At 37.5% G+C, this 23705-nt stretch overlaps 1 protein-coding gene across 1 annotated transcript; it reads left to right on the plus strand.

Annotated features, from left to right (window-relative positions):
- The first annotated feature begins 3077 nt into the window (after positions 1–3077).
- Positions 3078–23005, plus strand: LIPI (lipase I). Its single transcript, XM_009818418.2, has 10 exons — positions 3078–3150; positions 6156–6532; positions 8183–8291; positions 10827–10928; positions 12401–12490; positions 13634–13801; positions 15397–15489; positions 18388–18499; positions 18869–19042; positions 22900–23005. Exons 1-10 carry the CDS (start codon positions 3102–3104, stop codon positions 23003–23005), a joined length of 1380 nt encoding a protein of 459 aa, XP_009816720.1. The 5' UTR covers positions 3078–3101.
- The last annotated feature ends 700 nt before the right edge of the window (positions 23006–23705 follow it).

Raw genomic sequence — 23705 nt, forward strand, 5'->3', positions numbered from 1 at the left:
AACCAATCACTTGGGAGAAGAGACCAACACCCACCTCTCTACAACCCCCTTTCAGGTAATTGTAGAAAGCAACAAGGTCTCCCCTCAGCTGCCTCTTCTCCAGACTGAACAACCCCAGTTCCCTCAGCTGCTCCTCATAAGACTTGTGCTCCAGACCCCTCACCAGCTTCGTTGCCCTTCTCTGGACACGGTCCAGCACCTCAATGTCTTTCTTGTAGTGAGGGGCCCAAAACTGAACACAGTATTCCAGGTGTGGCCTCACCAGCGCTGAGTACAGGGGCACAATTACTTCCCTGCTCCTGCTGGCCACACTGTTTCTGATACAGGCCAGGATGCCTTTGGCCTTCTTGGCCACCCGGGCAAGATTCTATGGTTTTACAAAGGAGCACATTTTCAGAGGTCATCCTGATGACAGCAACGTGAAAAATATTATTAAAGAATTTTTTTCCCAAGCATAGATGGTGTGCTTTGCCTCAATGCCCGTTATTTTCAAATGGAGCCTTAGTTACTGACCTGTCAAGTTTCAGCTAAAAAAAAGTAATAATCTGCATGCTTTTCTTATGGCTGTTTAAAACAGATTATCAATTTACAGGAATTACAAGCCTCAGTGTAGAATACACAATGAGTCTTAAATTTCTTCCAGCCAGTCAGGTTTTTTGCCTTTGTAATCTTTAGACAGCTTTTTTTCATAGTTAAACATACTGCATTGCAAAAGCCAGGTGTGATTTCATCTTACCTGAAAGGGAGCAGCACTCTTAAGCTAGCGGTTAGAGAGGAATTTTTCTGGAGAAGTGGCTTGATTCATAAGAGAAATGAGAATTCTTATGAGAATTGTTATGACAATGGGATTTCCCAAGATTATGAAGTCCTTGAGGGTAGAGAGAAGGTTAGAAGGGGAAATACATTTATGTGTGACCACAAATGAGGATATCAAGTCTTGCATAAGAATTCGATCTTAATCTTGACAACCATGCTGTAATGTTTTTAGCTGTTATTTTATCAGAAACTATTGGGGGTAAACTGAATTACAAAAGTGCCATCCTGTTAACTGTAAATCATAGTAATCTTGTACTGTAATAAAATCAAGGTATTTTAGTTTTGGGGTTTTTTTCAGCTTGAATACTTGGCCAGCCTTGAGGGGTTTTTAATAGCTGGCAGGCTGTGGGCTCCCCCAAAAGCATCAGGGTTCTTTCAGGAGGTCTTACTGTTATGGTCCTGAGCACTGTGGGGGACAGTCAAAGCCCTGAAGAGGCAGTGCCAGCATCCTCCACTGGTTTGCATAAGGCACTTTCGGAGCAGGTAACCTTGAATTTCAGTGCAAGAAGAAGTGTATCCTTGTGAGAAAAGCAGTGGACATGCAATATGCAGCGAAGCGGGATGGGCAATGCTTGAACTTTGAGGGTCTCATCTCTTTGTGGCAGTATACCTGAAACTCAGAGTTGCCTTGAAGGATGTCAGTAGAAACTACAGTGTAAATAGTAACGGTAGTTAAGATTTATGAATTTCCAAGTGGCATAAGTGCCACTGTTGGTGAACAAAGTCCCCTTTGACATGACAGAGAGGTGAGTCCAACAGGCTGCAGTTCAACGTCCTGATTAATACGGCAAAACTTTCTGGGCGTTGATTTAGTAAGGGAGTCCTTTCCTGACACTGGCTTCAGAGGGATTTAAAACTGTTTCATGGGTCATTATATTGACATGGGTGGCACTGTACTTTACTTACATGTGAGCTGGGCTTATTGGTTTTCAGTTCAAGAGGGAACTTAAAATTTCCTTTCTTTTCCCCATTCGTGTGTCAAAGAACAAGTTTTTATTTATTCACAACTAATGGCATTAGGTATATGTAAAGGTACATATGTAAGATTTCCTTCTAAGATCAGGTGATTGGCTCTTGGAGAAGCACGGTAGATGTTTTACTAGGGCTATTACCGGTTCATTTTTAGTGGTGTTGAGCTCTCTGTGCTTTAACTTGTATATGAGTGCGTATTGCACACTCAGTGCGTGCTGAGGCTGCATAATTGGTGGTTGCTTGGGTGCACTAAGTTTTTGTTGTAACCGTAATCTATATTAAAAAGTAGGGAGGGGGAAGATCCAAACTGACGCTATACCATTATTTGTTTAGAAGCACTGTGAAGGATATGCTATACAAAAAACATTTCTGGGATGCGTCTGCCTGGTTATGGTATGTTTTTCTTTCTCCTGCAATGGATATAACTGGGGGCCAGATATAGGCAAACTGAGCATCCAGGCGTCTCACTTGAATAATGCAGAGTTTATCTGCCTCTTTGCCTTACCGTGAACTCCAAGAAACTGAAGTTTGTTCTCTTGTACTTACCCAGTGAAATGGTTTGTAAATAAATGAACTTCACAAAAATAAATGTCTCTTCATCTTTTTTATAGTTTGGGAAACAGAGGGAATGAAGTCAAGTGACATACCCAAAACACCCAGCAAGTCAGTGTCTGAGTAAGATTTGTGGGGCTCCAAGCTTCATCTCTTTCCCATGTAAGTGCTTTCACAGACATGCTATGAATTTAGATTAGAGAATGACTCCTTGGAAAAAGCTCAGAAGATAATTTTGTACAAAAATAATCCATGGAGATACAGTTCTCAGAATTATTTTCAAGTTCTTACAGAAAAATTCTTCTGTCACTGGAATGACTTTTTGTTCTGAGTGTCTTTTGCCCATCCCAGCACCTCTAATTGCACTTTTACACTCTTTCAAAAGACACGTGGTGGGTCTGTAATGTGATGTACCTCTAGTTACTCTGCTTCCTAAATTCCACATGTGGAACAGAGTTGTCAGTAATATATAACATCGATTGCTTACGTGTAAATCTGCTGATAGCCAAAGAGAGAGGGAAATAGATTAAAACCCAGTCCCAACCCTTAACGATCAGAAACCACCCTACCTACTGAAGTCATTCAATAGGAGGAGTCATGAATTGCAGAAGCTTGAATACAGCTTTGCTTTCTGCTTCCTACTCTACGTCACTTACTTCATTAGTGGCATTCAGTTAGGTTAGAAATCTAGCATACTATAAGGAAACACTAGATTTGCCCCTTGTCTGTGGATATTACATATTGCTTTCCTCCATTTCCATATGCTGAAATTGTGTTTCTTCATCTGTTTGATATACTGGGTGAAATCAGGTAAGAACCATTACCTTATTCTTTGCAATGTAGTCTCTTGGCTTTATTCAAGTATAAAAAAAAAGAGTATTCCTTAATTTAAATTGGCCAAAAGATTAAACCTTGTGAATTATGCCTAAAGGAGCAGACGATTAGTAAAGAGAATTTGATCACTTTGAAACTGAGACGTAGGTTTTAATTTTAAAGTAAATAGAACAAAGCCTGATACTTTATCTCTGGCTGTACTTTGCACAGAGACACACTCAGGTATGTGCACTTCGTACAAAGTAACAAAGTAATTGTGAAATAGTTTTAACATATTAACGTAAGTTTATTGTTTATTGCTGATTTGTTAGGTTGACAAGTTTTCAAGTTATGTGTTGTGCTTTAAATAGCAAAATTTAGTTACAGAAAAGTCAGTGTGGACTTAAGATTTTCCCCTTTTCAACCACAGAAGATACAATGCTTACAGACATACACAGAAAAATTAAAATTGTATATTAACTGAGTTAAACTGCATATGTAACTGCCCAACGCCTATCTTTATGTTCTGACTGTACAGAAAAGCGTATGAGAGTACTCCCACAAGTGTGCGCAAGGGCAGCTGAGTATTCCTTCCAGTAATCAATCAGAAATAGGAGTTTGAAAAACTTCCCCTCAATGACTCCTCGCTAAACAATTCAAAGTATTAAATCTGTAAATCTGTTTATAGTACTTATCTAATTCCACAGTAAAGACATCATCTTTTCTTTTTTTCTCTATTTACTTTTCAAAGAATAACTGCTGTCATTTCCCAGCCATAAGTAAATGAATTGTTTCGCTTTGACATTTGCCAGCTAGTAAATAGGTTTCGTCAGTTAAAGTAATTTCCGTATGATAGATTTCTCACTTCCATGGACGAGACTGTGTCTCTGGGTTATGTCACTGTCATTCCACTGGCTTTAGAAGAGTTCATTTTTATTTCTACCAGTCAAATGATAAGAAATCAAAACATTTAAGTGGATATGGAGGAACACTTCAACAATATCTTAGCATGAATCTTTTATAAGTTAGATATGTAGGAGTGAATTATAAGGATCAGTGATTAAACTTGGATTTAAGAACAATATTAGGCAAAAATGAAAGAGTTTCATGTTGTAGCTTCGAATCTGAGTAGCAAAAATGTAATCAAGTGGCTGTTTATTATCGTTTAGCTTTGTATATGACATTTGTGTAATAGGATTTCTATTCTAGTTTTATTGTCATACATCATTATATGAAAACTAGAGATTAAATGTGACACATTCTAGTAACATGTCAGTATCATGTCACATGTATGACATTTTACCAGGTTCTTGAATATTATTTTCATTAAACTCAAGGCAGCTGCAGCTGAACAGCTCTTAATTTCAGAAAAACTTCTTAGATAAGTCTCAGCAATGAAACTGAGATGCCTTCCTGTACCAGTAGTTAGTTAGTAACCTTTCCAGTAATCTCAGTAAAAGTTACTTAAATTATTCAGTGTCTAAATGAGGAGAACAGTGATATTTATTTTGAAATATAAGTAATCCTAACTTTTCCCAGACGTAATAATTGTAGCTATTGTCATAAGTTGATGATAGGCATGAAACTTTGGACGATTCATACAGAAAGTTTCAGGCCATTTCTAACACTCTGTAACTTCAACCCTGCTCTGCTTTGGAAAGATCTATTATTTTTCGTGATGTCCAGTCCAGAGATGACTGGTCTAGTCATTGTAGATACATAGTTTGGCCTAGGTGATTGGTCTAGTTCCCTAAGTGAATTAATGTATTTACCATATTAAGTGCTGTACTTCACATTGTTTAGCTTTGTTTATATCTGCACTATTGTATCAAATACATTTTTCAGATGCCTTGTAACCTCCCTGCACCTGCCCTTTGCAGCTTTATAAACCGGTGAGGGCTCTCTGTCTGTCTCAGACGTGCAAATGTGGTGGATTCGGTTCTGCCTGCTAGCCGCTTGCTGGGAAAAGGAGAAGAGTTAGAACTGCCTCTCCTATCACTCAAAAATTCTGAGAAATTCAGGTTACTTTTTAAATTATTTTCTGAGGAACTGAGTAGGCACTATTTCTCTTCCTACTTTTGCTTTCTAGAAGTTGACTTGTTTTACGAACTTGTTAATGACAGAAAAATTGAGAAAGGTGCCATCAAATATCAGACAAAAGCCTTGTGTAAAGTAGCGTAGCCCACTAGAAGTCAAGAGATGGGCCCAAATTTCTTTGGCCATATGCCAGCTAACACCATAGCGAAGGTGAGGAGGCCATACAGAAGAACTGTGACAGGCACCAGCATTGTGCCCAAAATCCTGAAATGGCTTATCCACGCAGTGTGACCTCAGCAGCCAAAAGATACATTTTAAAGCATTAACTTTTGACGTTGATAAGCATACAGGGGAAAAATTAAGTCTTTTTAGATTCTTTTGAAAATCTCCATCCTCTTGTTGATCCTGACTGATCTACAGCTTAACCTTGTATACCATAACTGTCCAAGTACAGAAATGCTAAATACTACAGCTTTTCTTGTGCCTTTATGTACATTGACCTGTTTCTTATTGCTAGATCAGACAATAAGGTCTAAGGGTTGGGAGCTCTTCCACGCTGGCTGAAAGAGGAAGAAACAACCACAGTGGTCTTCCTGTTTACACAACACACACTAGTTGTGAAAAAATTCTGAGAACATAAATTTGATGGTTAAGCAAAGGATCTTATCAACACTGACTACTAAATTGTATTTGTTATGGAGAAAATATAGTGTTCAGGAATAATTAGAAAGGTTAATTTTGTATTTGAAGGATTCAGGGGAGCATAGCGCTATCTGCAGAGTCATAGTTAAACTGTGGCTCCTTGCTGTTCAGTGCACATTCTGGCATCTCATTCCAAAAGTCTGGAGTGAAGAAAATGGAAGTTCTTCACTTTTAGTGGAAAAATGGGGAAAGAAAAAGGAAGAGGTGTTATTTCAGGTGATCTAACTCTTCAAATGACTGTCTAACATTTTCATCTTTTTCAGATGAGGAGAAAAAATGTCCTGAATTTACAGATCTTAATATAGGCAATGCTTTGTCTGGAACAGAACTCCAAGTCCAGCTACTGCTATACACAAGGGAAAATCCAGATTGTTCTGAGAGACTCATTGAACACAATGTTACTGCATCTGAGTACCTTAATACCTCCAAGACAATTGTCTTTGTTATTCACGGCTTCAGACCAACGGGATCTCCACCAGCATGGCTAGGTGACATGAAGGAGCTTCTACTGTCTTCAGAGGATATTAATCTCATTATAGTTGATTGGAATCGTGGTGCTACAACTGTGAATTACATAACTGCTGTTGAAAACTGCAGAAAAGTTGCAGAAATACTGAAGAACTACATTGACCAGATGCTGGTAAGGCAGAGAGTTGCATCTGTTCTGAGTATGTTTAAATAGCATAGTTTCAGTGGGAATGGATACTTAAAATATGTCTAAAGAGAAGCCCAGTGAACAATATCAAATGACATTTCTTTACCAAAGTATTTACTAACTTTGCATGCAGTTATTACTGCTTATCTTTAACTTCACCTGAGTTTTTACTTCCCTTTCACTGAAGTATGCATGAGAGTGCATCTATTTCTTTAGTCAGCTGGAAGTTTTAGGTCTTCTGGAAAGAGTGAATGCACTAGTGGGGAGGTGATGTGACAGATGTTCAAATAGTATACAGCATTAAAATTTTACAAAAGCATTGCACTACTCTTTTTACTATTAAACCACCATAACTAAAGATTTTAAATGAAAAAGAAATCACTGACAGAGATAAAACAATTTGTTCCAAAATGATATAAACTTCTTGATTCTAGAGGGAGTTGCTGAAACAATTGTTGATGCCAGTGGTCTTAACTGGGCTTTAGATTTATTGCTTAATCAAATGAACAAAATATGTTATCATCACATTTATGCCATTATTAGATTTAACACTTGATTTTTCTTCTGTTCTCACCACTTATTTTCCCAGCCATTCTCAGAAATTTTGAATACTGTGCAGTAAGAAAATATTCATGTGGAATTTCAGTAAAAAATCCAGCATTTTGAGAAAGGCTGAGGTTAAAGAAGAGAAAGCATATCAGAATCTGTCCTCTGGGACTAGATATAGTGTTAACAATTTGTAATTATGACAGTAAGTTTATTGTTATGGAATAGAAAAATAAAATAGGACTATAAGAACAGTCTGCAATCCAGAGTGGGTTCAAAAGGTGTATTTTGCAAATTTATTGTTGCAGATTTTTGGTAAATTGCAGGTTACAGATCTGCCTGGCAAAGCAATGACAGCAGGGCATGCTTGGGCTGATCTTGTTGTGCGAGTCATCAAAGTGATGTTGGTGGGGTATGTTGTGTCCCACAGCTATCAGTTTCATACTTGCAAGATGTCATGAGACCTTTGTTAATTCATTATGAGACACATTAATGTGTCAGATCCCACATATCATCCCATCACTTTGCAGAGATTCCAACAGGTCTGCTGATACTGTTTCAGAGTTCTGCAGTAGTTTTTTTTTTAAAATACTGCCTGCTTTGTAGAATGGGCATCTTAAGGCTTTCCTGCAGGTGTGCATTTGGCACCATTATTCAGCAGTTCTGTGGCATAAGTTTTTGTTAATGGTATTATGTTTTTAATTTATTTTATTGGAAGGATAAGCTAGGGGGAGAATTTTTTTTTTTCCTAGTTCATAGTTTTGGTTCATCTTTCTTGTATCTGGTAAATGTCTTCCTCTTCCCTCCCCTGCTCCCCTTCTAACTAGTGTGACATTTTGGAAGAAATGTGACTCAAGCTTCCTTTTTACATTTTTCTAGTCAAAGAATTTCAAAATGACTACACTGTTTAACTAGTACCGAATGGCAAACTGAAAAGAACTTTGTAATTTCCATTTGTTTTTAAAGTTAGAAAGTTAGAGTTATAACTTAGAGTACAGACAAAAAGTGAAAACTAAATCAGTCTACTGATGTCTGTTCAGTTAACTTTATGTGTGGTTGTGGCTTTGGGTTTTTTTTTTTCCCTGATAGGTGGATGGAAGTTCTCTTGACTCTATGTATATGATTGGAGTTAGTCTTGGGGCTCATATAGCTGGTTTTGTTGGCCAGAAGTATAATGGCAAACTTGGCAGAATTACAGGTAAGGCTTTTAATCCCAATACATGTATTCTAATATACCTTGGATTGTTGTCATAGCTGCGAATTACATAGATGCTAGCACTGAAATATCGACAAATGAGAACTGACTATTTAGTAACGTATACAAGGAAAAATGTATCCCTGATAGAAGTTCAGAAAATTGTGAAAGTCTGCCTTCAAGACATAAATTACAGCTGAAATTTTCCAACACATTTACCTCTAGTGTCTCAAATGAAAATTGAGTGCTGCATCCAAATGCCACTTAAGTTAAATGATATGCTACCTGAGCTTCTGTCTACTTGATGGAGCAAGTCAAGTCCCTCTGAAAGGAAGTTCAGAAGCTCTTGGTCAGACCGCTGGAATCAGGCATGAGGATTCAGTTTCAATCTGAGGTATCTGAACATGGTGTAGGCTTTAATACATTGAGCTATCTCGTACAGGGAGCTTAGATCAAGTGTGCAGCCTGTGTATGGATACTGCAAATTTTACCTCATACTTGTTGCATTGTCTGCATTGCCATCTGCGGGAAGTGGTGCATACATCGAAAATCGGGGTACCGTCATTTGGATACATCTTTCAGGACCAGGGTTGCATGAAGTTTAGGATTAGCTTTTAGATGCTGGTTCCTAGGCCAGAATCCACAGTGCTAGTTTTGGGGCACAGGCTCCAGATACTTATTGCGGTGAAAGAGCAAAACTCACTGCAGCTAGCGTGTTGAGAGGGAAGCTGACTCACCTAACTATCAGAAAAGGTGCTAGGGGAAGACGGGGCTGTTGGGTCCTGATAGTGTTTAGGATTTAAGAGAACAGCTGTTTTCAGGCTGAAAGGAGGCACTTGCCTCTCCTTGAGATTCATAGCTCCAAACCCTCTCTTCAGAGTACTTAAGTAATTTTTTTCCCAAAATGTAAGAGGAGCCAGTAGCCAGACTTAAGAAAGGGAATTAGAGACTTCTCCCCTTTTCATACAGTAATATGAAAGTCAGAGCATTTTCTAAGAGTGTGAAAGGCTCCAGCTATATTTCTTTGGTTAAGAATACTCATTTCCACTTTACACAATTTCCTAGAGTTTGTTGGTGTCACTGGTTGGGGACAGTCTTGATTGCAATGCTAGGTTAGCAGGTCTGTGTCCTCTCTGTACACTAACTGGGAGCTAGTAGATCCATGTAATTTCTGAACTCAGATGCTCATAGGTAAATGGAATTATATGAAATGTTTCAATCACCTTCTTATATTTACAAATATGGATGAATAAAGGCAGAGATTGAGTAGTCCAAACACACGACGCTCTTAACCTCTTAAGTGACTGTTTGATACTCTCTCTTTCAAACGAGTTGAGCCAGTGGTGCAAAGTGATGTTGGAAAAATGAGATTTTAAAAGAAAAGAAAAAGATATTTTCTTCTTCACTGCTTGGAGGTTTCTGAAATATGGAACTAATTAGTGGACTAAAACAATGACCTTTGTCACCTGGGGTACTATGAATGTTTATTCCTGGCATTCCATGATCCTCTGTGGTACTTTGGGTCTTGGTTATCTTGATCTTGAGAGAGAACCTTCCTAGACTAGTTCTTAAAGCACATTTGCCAGTTAAATCATAACACAGATTTGGATAACCTAAGATCATACACTGGCCTTGTCTCTCAATCAGTGAGAATGCATTTGGGAGTCAGGTAAGTGAAGGAATATGTTTTGCCTTGACAGGTGTATTTTCCATCTTTGCTGCTTTTTCTTTTCCCCTTTTTGTCTATGCTTTTGTTGTCAAGAAAATAGGAGCAGAGCTAACAATTTCACTTTCCTGTGAAGGACAGAAATTACCATCTTGAAAATTATCAGGCTTCAGGACTGCACAACAGTAATTCCCTATCCCTAAAGTGAATGAGAATACACAGTGTTTATGCTTCAAATACTTTGCCACCCAAATCACATCCTCCTTGATACAAAGTGCTTTTTGTGGATCTCAGCATATCTTTTGTCATAGATGAGTTTTGAATTGAGTATAAGATTTTCAAACCTCCTTCAGGTGAAAATGTGGTCGAAAACTGGTATTTCACTTAGTTACATATAACAATTGTATTTCTATAAGTGATTTCAACACCAACTGATAAAATGATTGAGGCACATTTGAAATTGTCTCTATCCAAGATGTCTCCATCTTGTGTTCCGGTGGTGAGAGTAGTTACATTGTGCGTTTTGTTTTTATGACGTACTTAATAGGTATAGTATTTTGGGGGGGAAAGGGCAGAGTTATTCTCCTGATTTGATCTCTAATGCTGTTGGCTTATGATTCGTCACTGGGAGATGAGCACAACTAGGGAGAGAGAAATTCAAAGATAAGTGTTGATCAGTCTTGTGGTAGGAACCCTTATTTTGCTTACCATGTTGAAGAATGGAAACTTGAGAAGAATTTTGCTGGTTATTATTTTTACTATTATCCCAGGAAAATTAAGAGTCATTGATGAATAATGCTCAAATGTTGCTCTTGTATATATCTGTAGAAACAGACCCCAGAATTTGTAACATTAGTGTTATTTTCATTTAGGTCTTGATCCAGCGGGCCCTTCGTTCACTCGAGAACCACCAGAGGGGAGACTGGATCGTACTGATGCACAATTTGTTGACGTAATCCATTCAGATACTGATGGTAATGACATAGCCTTAACTTTCCTATTTCAACTTGAGGAAAGGCAGGAAAGCAAAAGAGAACGGATAAGCTGTTTCAGTAACATCCAGATAGTGTTGCAGAAGTATATTTTGTGTCATCAGGTGGATTTCTCTGCTGTTGCTTTCTGACAATATCTATACTTTTGAAATCATATTGTATATTATTATGCCTATTCATCAGGAAATTGAAACTCAACTTTTTTGATGACTTAAGCAAAGATGGGCTGTTTTGTTCAGTTCTGACATGAGTTAGCCATGTTATTGAGTGAGTGAAGTTTCGTGACTGAACCTGAAAATATTGCATTAACTTTTCTGTCCAACAGCTAACTGAAGGCATATGTAGATAACCATATAGTCATGAGTCTATTTAATGTAATGCAAAAATAGAGATTGCACCACAGTCATTTATGTCTTGTTTGTTATAGTATATTCCTTCTGAATATAAAAAAAAGTCATCTGCACATTGAATAAAGCATGCCTATTGCATTAATTTATGATACTGCTATTTGCAAAATAGTTTAGCATAAACATCCTTTTGCTGTGCTAGTGTTTATGAACATAAAGGTTGTAAGCATGTGATTATCACTGAATTAAACTCCCTTCTGAGACAGCCAGTCTCAGCTGTATCACATCTGTACACAGTACAGATCCACTGCTTAAAATTCTAAATCACGTTACTGTAAGGTTAAAATGAAGAACATTGTAAAGTCTGCTTCATCCACGCTATAATGTGGTTTGTTGTTTTTTTTTTCAAAACCGTAAGTAAACCTTTCAAACCTACCACACTTGTCCCATTATTTGTGTAGTTTCATATCAGTTTCTTTAATAATATTAAAAATTAAGCATTCTACTATACAAATTTATATGTGAAGTTGTAAAATACCGATTTTTGTAATGCTCTAAATACGTGAATAAAGGTAATGTGTGGTACAGAGGAAGGTAGGTCAGATTGAGCTAAATGTTATTTATGGTCTTTTATGGATAGATACAGGTTTTTCTACTTTAATATACTGCTTATATTAGTGTAGCTCAGAATCCAATGTCATGTGCAAAAAATGGAAAATCTTACTCTAATGAAAATTACATTGGGAAAGAACTGTGATTGCTGGAGAGAACATGAATTTAATAAATTTCTTTGTGCAAATAGTGTCTCAGCTACAGCACTAAATAGTTGCTTCTGTTCTATCCATTTTCTTTTGTGGTACTAGGAATCTTACATGAATTTGTATACATTTATGTACAACACTTTACATGTGTATAACTTTCTTAAAAAGTAAAAAAACCCCATGGGTTTTAATTCATAACATGACTTCCATTTACAGAACAAAAGAACAGTAAATTTGAAAAAATATCCTTCAAGACCTTCATGGTATTTTTAATGCAATGTAATGATAAATAATTCAATGCGTAATTCTGTTTATTGTTTTTTGATTCATGATGTTTTTACTTTAGCACTAGGTTTCAAGAAACCTTTGGGAACCATTGATTTCTATCCAAATGGAGGAATGGATCAACCTGGTTGTCCACAAACATTATTCAGTGGTAAATAAAAATGTGTTCAATTAATGAGCAAAGAGTTTGAAATCAAATCAAAAAAAGGTTAAACTGAATTCAATGCACACTGCACTTATTTGGTAATATGGGGGCTGAGGGCATTGTATTCTTTCTTTCCTATCCCCACTCAGCAAATGAGAAATAACAGAGACATTTGACATGTTTTTTTTTAATAAAAATCTTCCTATAAGCATACATATTCCATCATACCATTATTATTGGTATGAGGGAATATATTATTATATCTATAATCTGTATATAGTGATCATTATGTTTCTGTGTTTATATATGGCTAGGCATGGGGGAAGATGTTTGTGTCCCAGTGGTTTGGACAGCATCACTTGCATATGGCATGGAAGGCAAGGCTTTCAAGTCTTCACTGTGTCTTAGGTTCCTCCTGGTTGGCAATGATGTACTAGGTTTTGGACAGGTCTTTTAGGCTCTAGGATGAAAACAGTTTAATGACGTGATCTTTTGGTGCAGAATTTTGCTTATTTCAGCCTCCATAAATCTTAGGCAAGGTTGCTGCACATTGTTTTTGTTTAATCTTTTTGAATAGATTTATGACTGTCTATGTTTCTGTTACTAATCTGCACAGTGCTGCTAAGAATTAGAGCTGCTGCAAAAGCATAGGGCTTCCACTTCTGTGTCTGCGAGTATGGAAGAATCCCTTAAGACTCAGGATCATCTTCATCTGTACAATTCTCATAGTTTGCTTTGCTAGGAGAGGCAGGAATTTATTACCCAAAAAAACTAGAGAGAATAATCTCTGAAGTATTCTTCACGGTAGATTTCCGGCAAAACTTTCTGCACAGGATGTAGCAAGGCAAATTTTAACTTAGACTCTTGCTTTATAACAATAATTCTGTAAATTTGATAGGACTTAGTAGACTATTTCTGGCATATGAAACCCTGTAGACTTTTCTCTGTACCTGTAATATTCAAAACAGTCTTCAATTTCTTCTTCTTGTGTGTGTGCATCCATTTTTTTGGTGGTCAACTAACCAGAGAATAAAAGCATGGCTAACTAAGAATGACTCAGGTAAATGGGATTACTTTGATAGCACCATTTTTTTCACGAAGAAAAATGATTACATATTCTTGGTATATTTTGTTTTTTCTTTCCTGAAGGACTTCAGTATTTTAAGTGTGACCATCAAAGATCTGTCTTCCTCTTCTTATCATCTTTGAAAAGAAGGTGCAACATAATAACATATCCTTGTGACTCTTACTTGGATTACAAGAGAGGAAAATGTGTTGACTGTGAAGCTTTCCAGCCAATGTCCTGTCCAGTACTGGGTAAGAGTTATGATATCTGTTCTGGGCTGGGTGAGATTTTCCGGGAAATCCAGACTAGCTCTTTCTGGGGCTACTCCAGAGATCTGTAGTATTGTGTTAAAGGGATCTGTAGGGATGGATCGTGTGCACAGCTACATACTGTTTAAAGTAGTTTAAAGTTGATGGCTTTGTCTGCTTTATAGTTCTCTCTGTTAGACACAGGTGCTGAATGTTCCTAATCTTTGATTATTATTCTTTCCGGTCTGAAATGGATTCACAGTGTATTTCCTTTCTACAGAGAAACTGCTTCTACTTAGTCGATAACTTCAGGCACACATAGTGTGTTATCATCCCTCGAGTACCTGTGTTTTTTATTTAAAATTAATAATGTTTATAGCAACTTCATGGTTTCTCTGGCTCTTCTTTTGGAATCAAGCTTCTATTTGGAGGGTTTTTTAGTTGTTTGGAGTTTTATTGCTTTTAGAGAGGATCTGGGGACAGCTTGAAAACAGTTACAATAGTGTGAGCATTTCCTAGTTGCCAGGGTTTTCTTAAGAATGAAATTTTAAACATAATTAAATAGAAATTAACTTTCAATCCATACCTTGTCTTCTTTACATCGTTCTATTAGGATGTACACCATACATATATTAGTTAAATCAGGTTTGAAGAAAAAGCATAGACAGACAGATCTGTCTACTCTTTTATAATAAAACCCAACAATAACAGAACCTTATAGTAGGGCAGAAAGACTCCAGGACTTCCCCAGCATGGTTATTAGCCATGCCTGATGCACTTACACAGAATGCCCAAGCTAGAGGTAGAGAAATATTTGACCAGTCAGCTGCCATCTTTTATTTTTTAATAACCATACAACCTGTGAGGGAATAACAGGCAGCTGAATCTGGGAACTGGGGGGAGAAACAGCATCCTTCTATTGCAAGCTTTCCTTCTTGCTGCCTTGCAGTGACAGCTCTGCAGCCTAGAACCAGCTCTCGTTGTCCAGTCCAGGTAAAGAAATTGAGAGGGAGAGAATAGGATCAGCCGCTTTAGAAACAAGGACTGTTATCAAGCCCCAAGGACTATAAGCATAGAATTGCATACAACAAAAATGCTTTGTACATTACATCCAAGAGCTTAGGAGGTTTAAAGAGTATCCAACATTTTATTAAATAATAGCCACAATTATAGACTAAAGGATTTAAAAATATTTACTTTAATTATTCAAAAAAGAAAGGAAAAAAATTTACCTAATGTGAAACTGTTTGGTAACTGTTCTCTGCAAATATGTGGGCTACTTTTTTGGGTTGGTTTTTATTACCTCTGCAGGAATTTATAAGTGGTATTTTTTGGAGTTAGTACTCTAGACTAAATAGATTCCAACATTATGACAATTTTAGTGATACTAATATATTAGAAGTATTAAATACTTGCATACTACATTCTATTATACTCAGGGGATTCTTGCGTTTTCCAAGTCAATTTACTTTCTCAGAGAACGTTTAAGAAAACTAAAGCCAAATCTGTCACTTTGGGTGAGTTTCTTTTGTGTAATTATATGTGTGTCAGGATTTTGCTAAATGTCTGAAATTAAATATTTGAACTTTGGATTTCAGGTTATTATGCTGATAGATGGAAAAAACTGTTAATCCCAAAGAGTTCACCAACGAAAGCTTATTTTGATACCTCGGACCAAGACCCATTCTGCAGTGAGTGGCTGAATACATATATAACAAACCCTTTATGAAATGTTATGGCTGTTATTTGTTAGCTGATCTGGAGTGAAAGCATGTTGAAAGTAGAAAGTTATTGTTAGCTGCTGTGTAAAATGGTGTAATAAACTACAAGCTAAGTGTCAGTTCGCAGACTGGAGGAAGAAAAAGAATGATTGCAGCAGAAGAGTAAGCAATACATGAACTGAGAAAGAAATGTGTCTTTAAAAGTAATGAGATGGACTGCCAAGAGGAAGAAGTAAGTCAGAAAATGAGAATCAAATGACAGGGAAAAAGCTGGACTGAGAGAACCTGCTTAGATGGGATCATTGCTGCCATTTTCAGAGTGCAAAAATGGGAAGTGAGACTGCCCTGGCTGGGGGATGGAAAAGAGACAGCACTATGTTCCACGCCGGGAGGGGAGCAGCCCACAGTCAACTAAAGCTACTCCAGCTTTTAAAAGTCCATGTCTCCCTATGAGTAAAACAGTGGAGGGAAAACTTAGCTGACTGTTTCAGGTTTATGCTATATAGGAATGAACTCTCACGGCATGGGCTTTAGCTGCAACAGTTTGGATATCTACCTATCCATGTAGGTCCCGTTTAGATTCTCATCCAATTTCTGTTTTTATTAACACACTTTACCACCATAAGCAAATGTTAGCACGCTCTTCTAATGGGTTATATTTCAGGTTCTTTGATTTGGAATATGGGGATAGGCTTACAGGGAATTCAAGTGAAGTCAAGTTTTCCTGTTAGCTTTTTCTATCACCTTGGCAAGTTTTGTGACCAGGGACTGAATGTCCCTCCTTACAGTGGTAATCATGCTTACTTACGTTGCTGTTTTTTCCAAAGGGCCAAGGAGAGGTTAATGAAGATGTGATGGATTTTACATAAAATAACTCCTTTTCCCAGTGGTCTTTCAGCTCAACGCAAACCTGCTACCACTGTTCTCCCCTGCTCCTGTCTGCTTGGGCTTCGCTCTTCCATGCTGTCAAGGCTGCACAGGCTGCTAGGTCTTGTCTCCTCATTTATTCTTCCCACAGAGAATTACAGCTTTGCTTTTGCTCTCACACATATTAAAATCTGGGCATCTATCAAAAATCCAACCAGGCAGAATCCTGATGAAGGAAAGGGTACATTGCAGAAGGAAAAGATTGTATTTAGTATTCTGGGACAGGGGTGGTAGAACAGAGAAAAGAGGGGGAGAAATACTGCCAAACATAGGAGGATGCACATGGAGAAGAATAATAAGCATTGTAATGACAGCATAAATTTAAGGGAAAATACACAAAGTCAAGAAGAAAAATGAGTCTACTAAACAAGTCTGAAAAAGAAGGTATTTATTAACTGAAACCTTATTTTAATTATTAGATATTTGAAGACATGAGGAAAAAGAATTAGAGGGCTGGAGCACCTCTCCTATGAAGACAGGCTGAGAGAGTTGGGGTTCAGCCTGGAGAAGAGAAGGCTTCGGGGAGACCTTATAGCAGCCTTCCAGTACTTGAAGGGGGCCTACAAGAAACCTGGAGAGGGACTTTTTACAAGGGCACGTAATGATAGGACAAGGGGTAATGGCTTTAAGCTGAACGAGGGTAGATTTAGATTAGATATAAGGAAGAAATTCTTCACTACGAGGGTGGTGAGGCACTGGCACAGGTTGCCCGGAGAAGCTGTGGATGCCCCAACCCTGGAAGTGTTCAAGGCCAGGTTGGACAGGGCTTTCAGCAACCTGTTCTAGTGAAAGGTGTCCCTGCCCATGTCAGGGGATTTGGAACTAGGTGATCATTAAGGTCCCTTCCCACCCAAACCGTTCTATGATTCTATGTTTCTAAACAAGAAGCCTTAAAACTAAGTGAAACTGTAAACCGGAGCAGGACAAGTTTTTCATATGAGGTGAGGCTTGGCCTTGTAGGAGAGAATGTTAAAAAGAAATAAGCAAAAAAAACCAAAAGAGCTTGAATTGACTTCCTTGCTTTGGGAGTAGTAAAGTTGTGTTTCCTCTGGATAGCCATAGCACAGTTACAAAACTGGTGATGGTTACAGAAGTGCGGTAGAAGGCCAGGTCAGGGTTTCCGATGGTACAGCGGAGCAGGTCAGCTCCATGCTGGTGCACGGAGGGTGCCAGCCGTGGGTACCCAGCCTGTGTTCCTGAGGCCGTGGGCCACCCAGGGGAGGGGGAGAAGGGGCTGGAGTGTGGGAAAGCAATCAGATCCCTCTCCTCTTCCTCAGTCTTCCCCATGCAGTTTTTCTAGTATCCACACAAGAGGTTTTGGCAGGTTGACTTCTCTGAGTGGAGGGTGCTTGGAGGACCTGCACCTGCTCAGGCTGGGCAAGCGAGGCATAGGAATAATGTCTCTCTTCAGCTTTCACCACCTGATTAATCTGCTCATCTAGCTGACTGCCCACTTTGCCTATACATAAAGCTTGTGGCAATGCTGTTCCTTCCCTGTCCCTGCCAATGTACCTCAGCTGTTTTCTGGACATGTCACTTTTCTGGGTAAGGTGATAGTGCTGCTACACTAATAGCTCAAATATGCCCTCTTTGCAGAGCTTGCCAAAACCTGAAGATTCTGGTTAGGGCTTGTTTTTGCGTTTTATGCTTAGGCAGGTCAAACTCTTCACGCTAATTCTGATGGTAGCTTTCTGGTGCAAATCCTTTCCACGTAAGAACTGGAGGAAATGATACACTAATTACACAGAACTCCAAGTAGCCATTTGGTAGAAGCTAATTTTTGTCAAGAGCGTTCTTATTCTGCTTTGAGCTGGTAACTTAGAAATAAAAAGTCACTATTCCTATCATCAACCAGTGAATACTTTTAACAGGGTGATAATAACAACTGTATCCTGTTGAGGTCATTCTTTGAATCTTCTTATTTCCTATTTCTTTTTGCAGTGTATAACTACTTACTGGATATTACTACCTGGAATAAAAACATCAGGAGAGGTTTCATTAAAGTTAAAATAACAGATTATGCTGGAAACACAGTAGAATCAGAGATGAATAGGTATGTTGTGCTTTGTGTCTAAATCTTTTTTATCACTTTATAGGACTAATTTTCTGAGTTTCCTAAGCCTTTTAACTTGTTAACTTGTAAATCAAAGAAGTATCATGAGGTTGTTAAGATTTGGCAACGGCTCCTTTTCCTGGATATGGCTCAGTGTCAGAGGCAATGCTCCTCACACTGAAATGGTCCTCTCTCCATTTATGAACTAGCCCAGGTCCTTGCATGCTACTGGCTTGAATCCGTTTCTAGGTGTCTGAATGCTTAAAGTCAATACATCTTACAAGATTCCTGATCTTAATAATAATGCTTAGTAATACTGAATATTACTCAGCTAACAAAACCCTGACTAGAAATAATATTTTTCTTTAGTGAAGCTTCAACCTTTCAGCAGTATAAAAGAGTCAAAATACTAACTGGATTTTACCGAGACCTTGACAAAATATCGAAAATTTCCTTGACCTTTTCTACGAAGACTTTAATAGGCCCAAAACACAAGCTTAGGATTCTCCAGATGAGGCTGAAATCTCTTAATAATCCAGAAAGGTAAGTGTTTGCCATGTATCAAAGTTATGTATCAACTAAACTGCTCAGGATGTGTATTTCCCACTATTGACTTTTTTAATCGCATATTCCTAAATGCATGAATATCCTCATCCTACCTAGGATCAAATTTGTCATGTGGAAGAGCTGCACTGTACATTAACATTTAGTGCAAAGCACCCTCATTTTGCATCTCTCGTACATGTAGATGTCAACAAGTGTGTTGCTTGTTACAGCAGGCTGCTGCTGCTGTCTGGTCACAACAGGTTTTCAAGGACCACTTGTGTAGACCTGCCTGACTTACACCTGCATGGTTAAGTTCTCTTCCAGAAGATAAATTTTATTAAGCACTTTTCTGATTTTAATCTTGTGTCTGTACACAGCTTTTCACACTCAGATATGAAATGGAGCACTTCAGCTACTTGTGTGAGTGGAAAAGGTTTTTGGTCTTCTTGCTGATGGTAAAGACCTTTCAAGACCAAAACACAGTCTATGCTTGCCTACACTTAAAATGAAATCATCTGCATTTTTTGACATTTAGGTGTCATTACTAAGCTTCTATTAATTCTTTCTGGTTTTAAATACTTGGGCAGTATTGCCATATGTTCATTTTTTAGATCTCCAGAGTTACTTGTACAATAGCATTAGTAATTAAATTTTACATTGGCATCTTGTGAAAATAACATATTACATGGAATAGGTAAGAAATATCCAGGAGCAGTAAGAGTATTTTATTTTAGGGTTCTTATGTTAATTTGCTTCATACCAATGGCAGATTCAACAAAATCAGAATTTAAAATATAATCTAATGATGGTTATCAAATAAGTAATGAGTAGGAATAATATTACAATATGAGTAAGTCTTAAGTCAGTATATTTTGTTAACTTGAGAAATAACATTTAAGGCTTTCTGATTTGGTATATGATAATAGTCTAGTAGCAATTGGGTATGATACTTTGTAAAAATTATGAAACCTTGTTAAATTAATCTGCTATTTCATATTTACCAAGAAGGAAGAGACGTGTGGTAGAAATTTAGAAAGAAACAGAACAGTAATCAAAATATTACCCCAAAATGTATATACATTAGACTTTATTAACTTGTTGAAGGTCGTAAGTCTCAAGCTCTCAGGTGAACTGGCATGATTTTATTTAAAAGCATTTGATGATGAGAGATAGTCAAAGCTCTAAATTGTATTGCAATTTTTTTTCTCAGCGCAACTTTAATAAATCAGAAGATTTCATGCAAACCTATCAGCATTCAGGAGTTTTTCAGATAATGATCTAGCAAATAAGGAAGACTTTCAGTGAACATCCCTTACTGGTTTTGAGTTTTCATTCCTGTTAGTTAGACTCTTGTTGGTTTTGAAGTAAGATGCACTTGATTTGCTTTAATATAGGATCCACTAAAGTTCTTCACACAGAACCTCATTAGATGGCAGTCATATAGGCACATTAGATACTTTTAGATAGCAATGGAAAATAGTGTATTGAATCAGCATGTAAATGTAATTTAAATGCAGGTGGTACAACACTATTGCTTGGTATAATTACATAATTGCTCATTGTAATTATAACTACCTGTATTTATCTTATTTAGTTACATATAATTACAACAATTACTCAAATACAGGATAATCAACTAGAAACTACATTAAAAATATTTAAATTATTCATAGAAGAAAGTAGTAGGTAAAAACCAGGGGACAGGTGCAGGGATAAAAGACAATAGGAATCTCAATCTCCCCAGATTTAGGTTAATAGCAGACAGTGGAAGTTTGGGGAATATCAGCAACAATTGTCTACCGGGCTGGTCCGTTATTCACACAGATGGTGTGTGAATGTGGGAGTGCTAAAAGGTACATATAATTTTCAGACCTTTTTTCTTGGTCTCTGACATAAATCATTCCTGCTCACCCATAAAACCAGAAAGCTTTCCTAACTTGTGTGTGTCCAGGTGTCACTTCTCCCACAAAGCTTGTGAACCTGTCAGTCAATTCAAACTCAATTGATGGGGAAGGTGAATGTCTCAAAGATACTTAGCTCAGCCACCTTTAGTTTTTTTAACCTAAACAAGGACAGGAGTAATAAAAAAGGTCTTATTAATACCTCTACTGAACAAGAGAGTGTGGCATGCCCTTGCTTTTTATTAGACAGCAGAGAAGACACATGGGGTGAGGGATTATGAATGCCTCACCTAACAAAAAAATTATTTATGTTTTTCTCCTTGTTGGTGAACTGGAGAACCTGCTCCTCGCTCAGGGCTACTCTCCCATAAGGCATTCCCGGTACTCAATAATCACAAGCTTAGATGGATTGCACTTCAAATGGGATACAATATGTTGGAAACCATATGTTTTTAGGTCTAGTATTCATCATTATGGCATTATGGTTTGTCTAAGTATTGTGTCCCCTGTGGTTAGATAGAGCCCTTTCCAGGTGACGACTGCTGCTGGAAGACTGGCAGTGCTAACAGATTGTGCTGCTGTCTTGCAAATACTGTTGCAAATGTGCTGAAATACAGCATTGTATTGTTACATGAGATATCGAAAGCCAACTCAGGAAATGGATGCATATAATAATCTTATATTATTCTGGCTGGAAATTTGTGCTGTGAATTCTTTCACAGTCTTTTATAAGGACTGTTAAAATGCTGGCAATTTCTGTGCTTTTATGTCTTTTTTTCTCCCTCTACAAAAATTATATAATAATAAACCATTACATTCAAATCAAAACAAGTTGTGGATGAAGGACTGGATGAAATTCTGTGCTTTGCATTATACAGAATACCAGAATTTGTCTTGATCTTCTTAGTCATGAAATCTACTATTTTACCTTTTGTGGGGTCCTTAAAGGGCCTCAAATTCTTTTATATAAATCTGGCAGTCCTTTCACATACAGACAGATGGAGCCTTGACTGGTTGGAAATCTCAGACTAATGGGCAACAACAGAAGTGCCTGGTGGGATGTTCTTGCTCAGGCTTTGACCTCTGGCGGGTTCCTGTAGCCGTATGCTACATCCCAGTCCAAGGTAGATTGTGTTGTATAGCCACATCTGTGAGTTCAGAGCAATATAGAAGATAATTTTAAATAAAATAAGTATCAGAGCTTGTATGGCCTTAGAGGTGCCATCAGAGGGTATGTTAGTCATTTGCCTGTTCAAACCAGCTCTCACTGTCTGTCCATAGTAGCACATGAAGGGCAGAGCTATGACCTGCCTCTGCCCTAAAAGGCAGAGCATCTATGCTGACCTCAAAAAGTAAGATTTTGTGTGTGTGTGACTCTCTTTGTGACCTCTGTATGTGTTCGTATAGTATTATGCAGTTCTGAGTTTTCTAGGTGTTTAGATGAAAAATTACACTCTTGAATGAAATTTTCTTATGCATGCTGTCATTGCAACTGAAAGAGTTAGAAGATATTATGATGTGGTTTTCTACTTCCCCCTGTGGAATGAAAGCAGAGAAACTTTCATACCTAGGGAACTCAAAATAAATTATTCAGGCCCAGTGTTAATAGGAATTGGGCTGTTCTTGGACCATTGTCTAAAGAATTAATCTGAATGCAGATTAATAGCTTTAATGGACGAAGTATTGAATTTTCATATTTCAGACTAATGTGATACACTTCTTACTCATGCCACTTTGCACAATCCAGCTGATGTCCTGGTTGTTGTTCATAGTCTGGCAAAACTACTCTAGTGATGTGTAAACTTAGACAAGACGACATATCTTCTTGTTCTGAGTACTGTCTCTGAGAGGTGGTAAATACTGGAGGTTTAATAATTCAAATACTGAAATATTTTTCTATTAATGTTAACTTTTTCTGTTGTGCACATTGTTTTTCTTTTTCTACTTTTGTAGGCTGCAGCTGTGCAGATATGATTTTGTACTGATGGAGAACACTGAAATGACCTTCAAACCTGTCCCGTGCCCAGAGAAGGGTACACAAAGAGACAACTTCCACTAACTTAATTTCTCTTACAGAGTGACATTTTGATTCTTCCTCAGGATAAAGACTGCAATGAGAAAGGAAATGAGATAAGCTAGATTTATTTTCAAGAGTCTACCTGGTAATATGGATTACTTGCTTTGAGTGCCTTAGGGTGAAATTAATTGAAAAGTTCAGATATCTATGTATTTAGGAAATTTGAATAAAGTAAATGTATCATGGTGGAGAACATGCAATGGTCTATTCCTTATTATTTGTTAGCAGTGAAGCAACTACTGAATTAAAAATGAATTATCTGCATAATCCTGGCACATTATTTGTCAAGTCATACGTGTATTTAATTATTTATTATTTGTAATGGCTTTTACATGGAAACATAATTATCTGTCTACTAAGTGAATTTAATATACTGTACATGTGATCTACAGATCTAATACATAGCAGTTTTGCTGTGCTATGTTCATTGGATAAATGAATTCACATGTTCTCATTATATAATATCTCAGTCTCTGAGAACTGGAACAATAAGATTTGTGGGCACGTATGTAAATTTGCTATTTAAATCAATTAGCTTTATGCTCATCATAGATTAATATTATTGCAACTATTCAGATTTGTTTCTCTTAAACCTATGGACAGGGCAGCGATGTTTCAGAGGCGAAGCAATTCTAAAGTTTATTCTGAAGAGAATAGCTTAAAGATTAAATAAATGCATTTT

This window comes from Gavia stellata, chromosome 1, assembly GCF_030936135.1.
Source record: "Gavia stellata isolate bGavSte3 chromosome 1, bGavSte3.hap2, whole genome shotgun sequence".
NCBI lineage: Eukaryota > Metazoa > Chordata > Aves > Gaviiformes > Gaviidae > Gavia > Gavia stellata.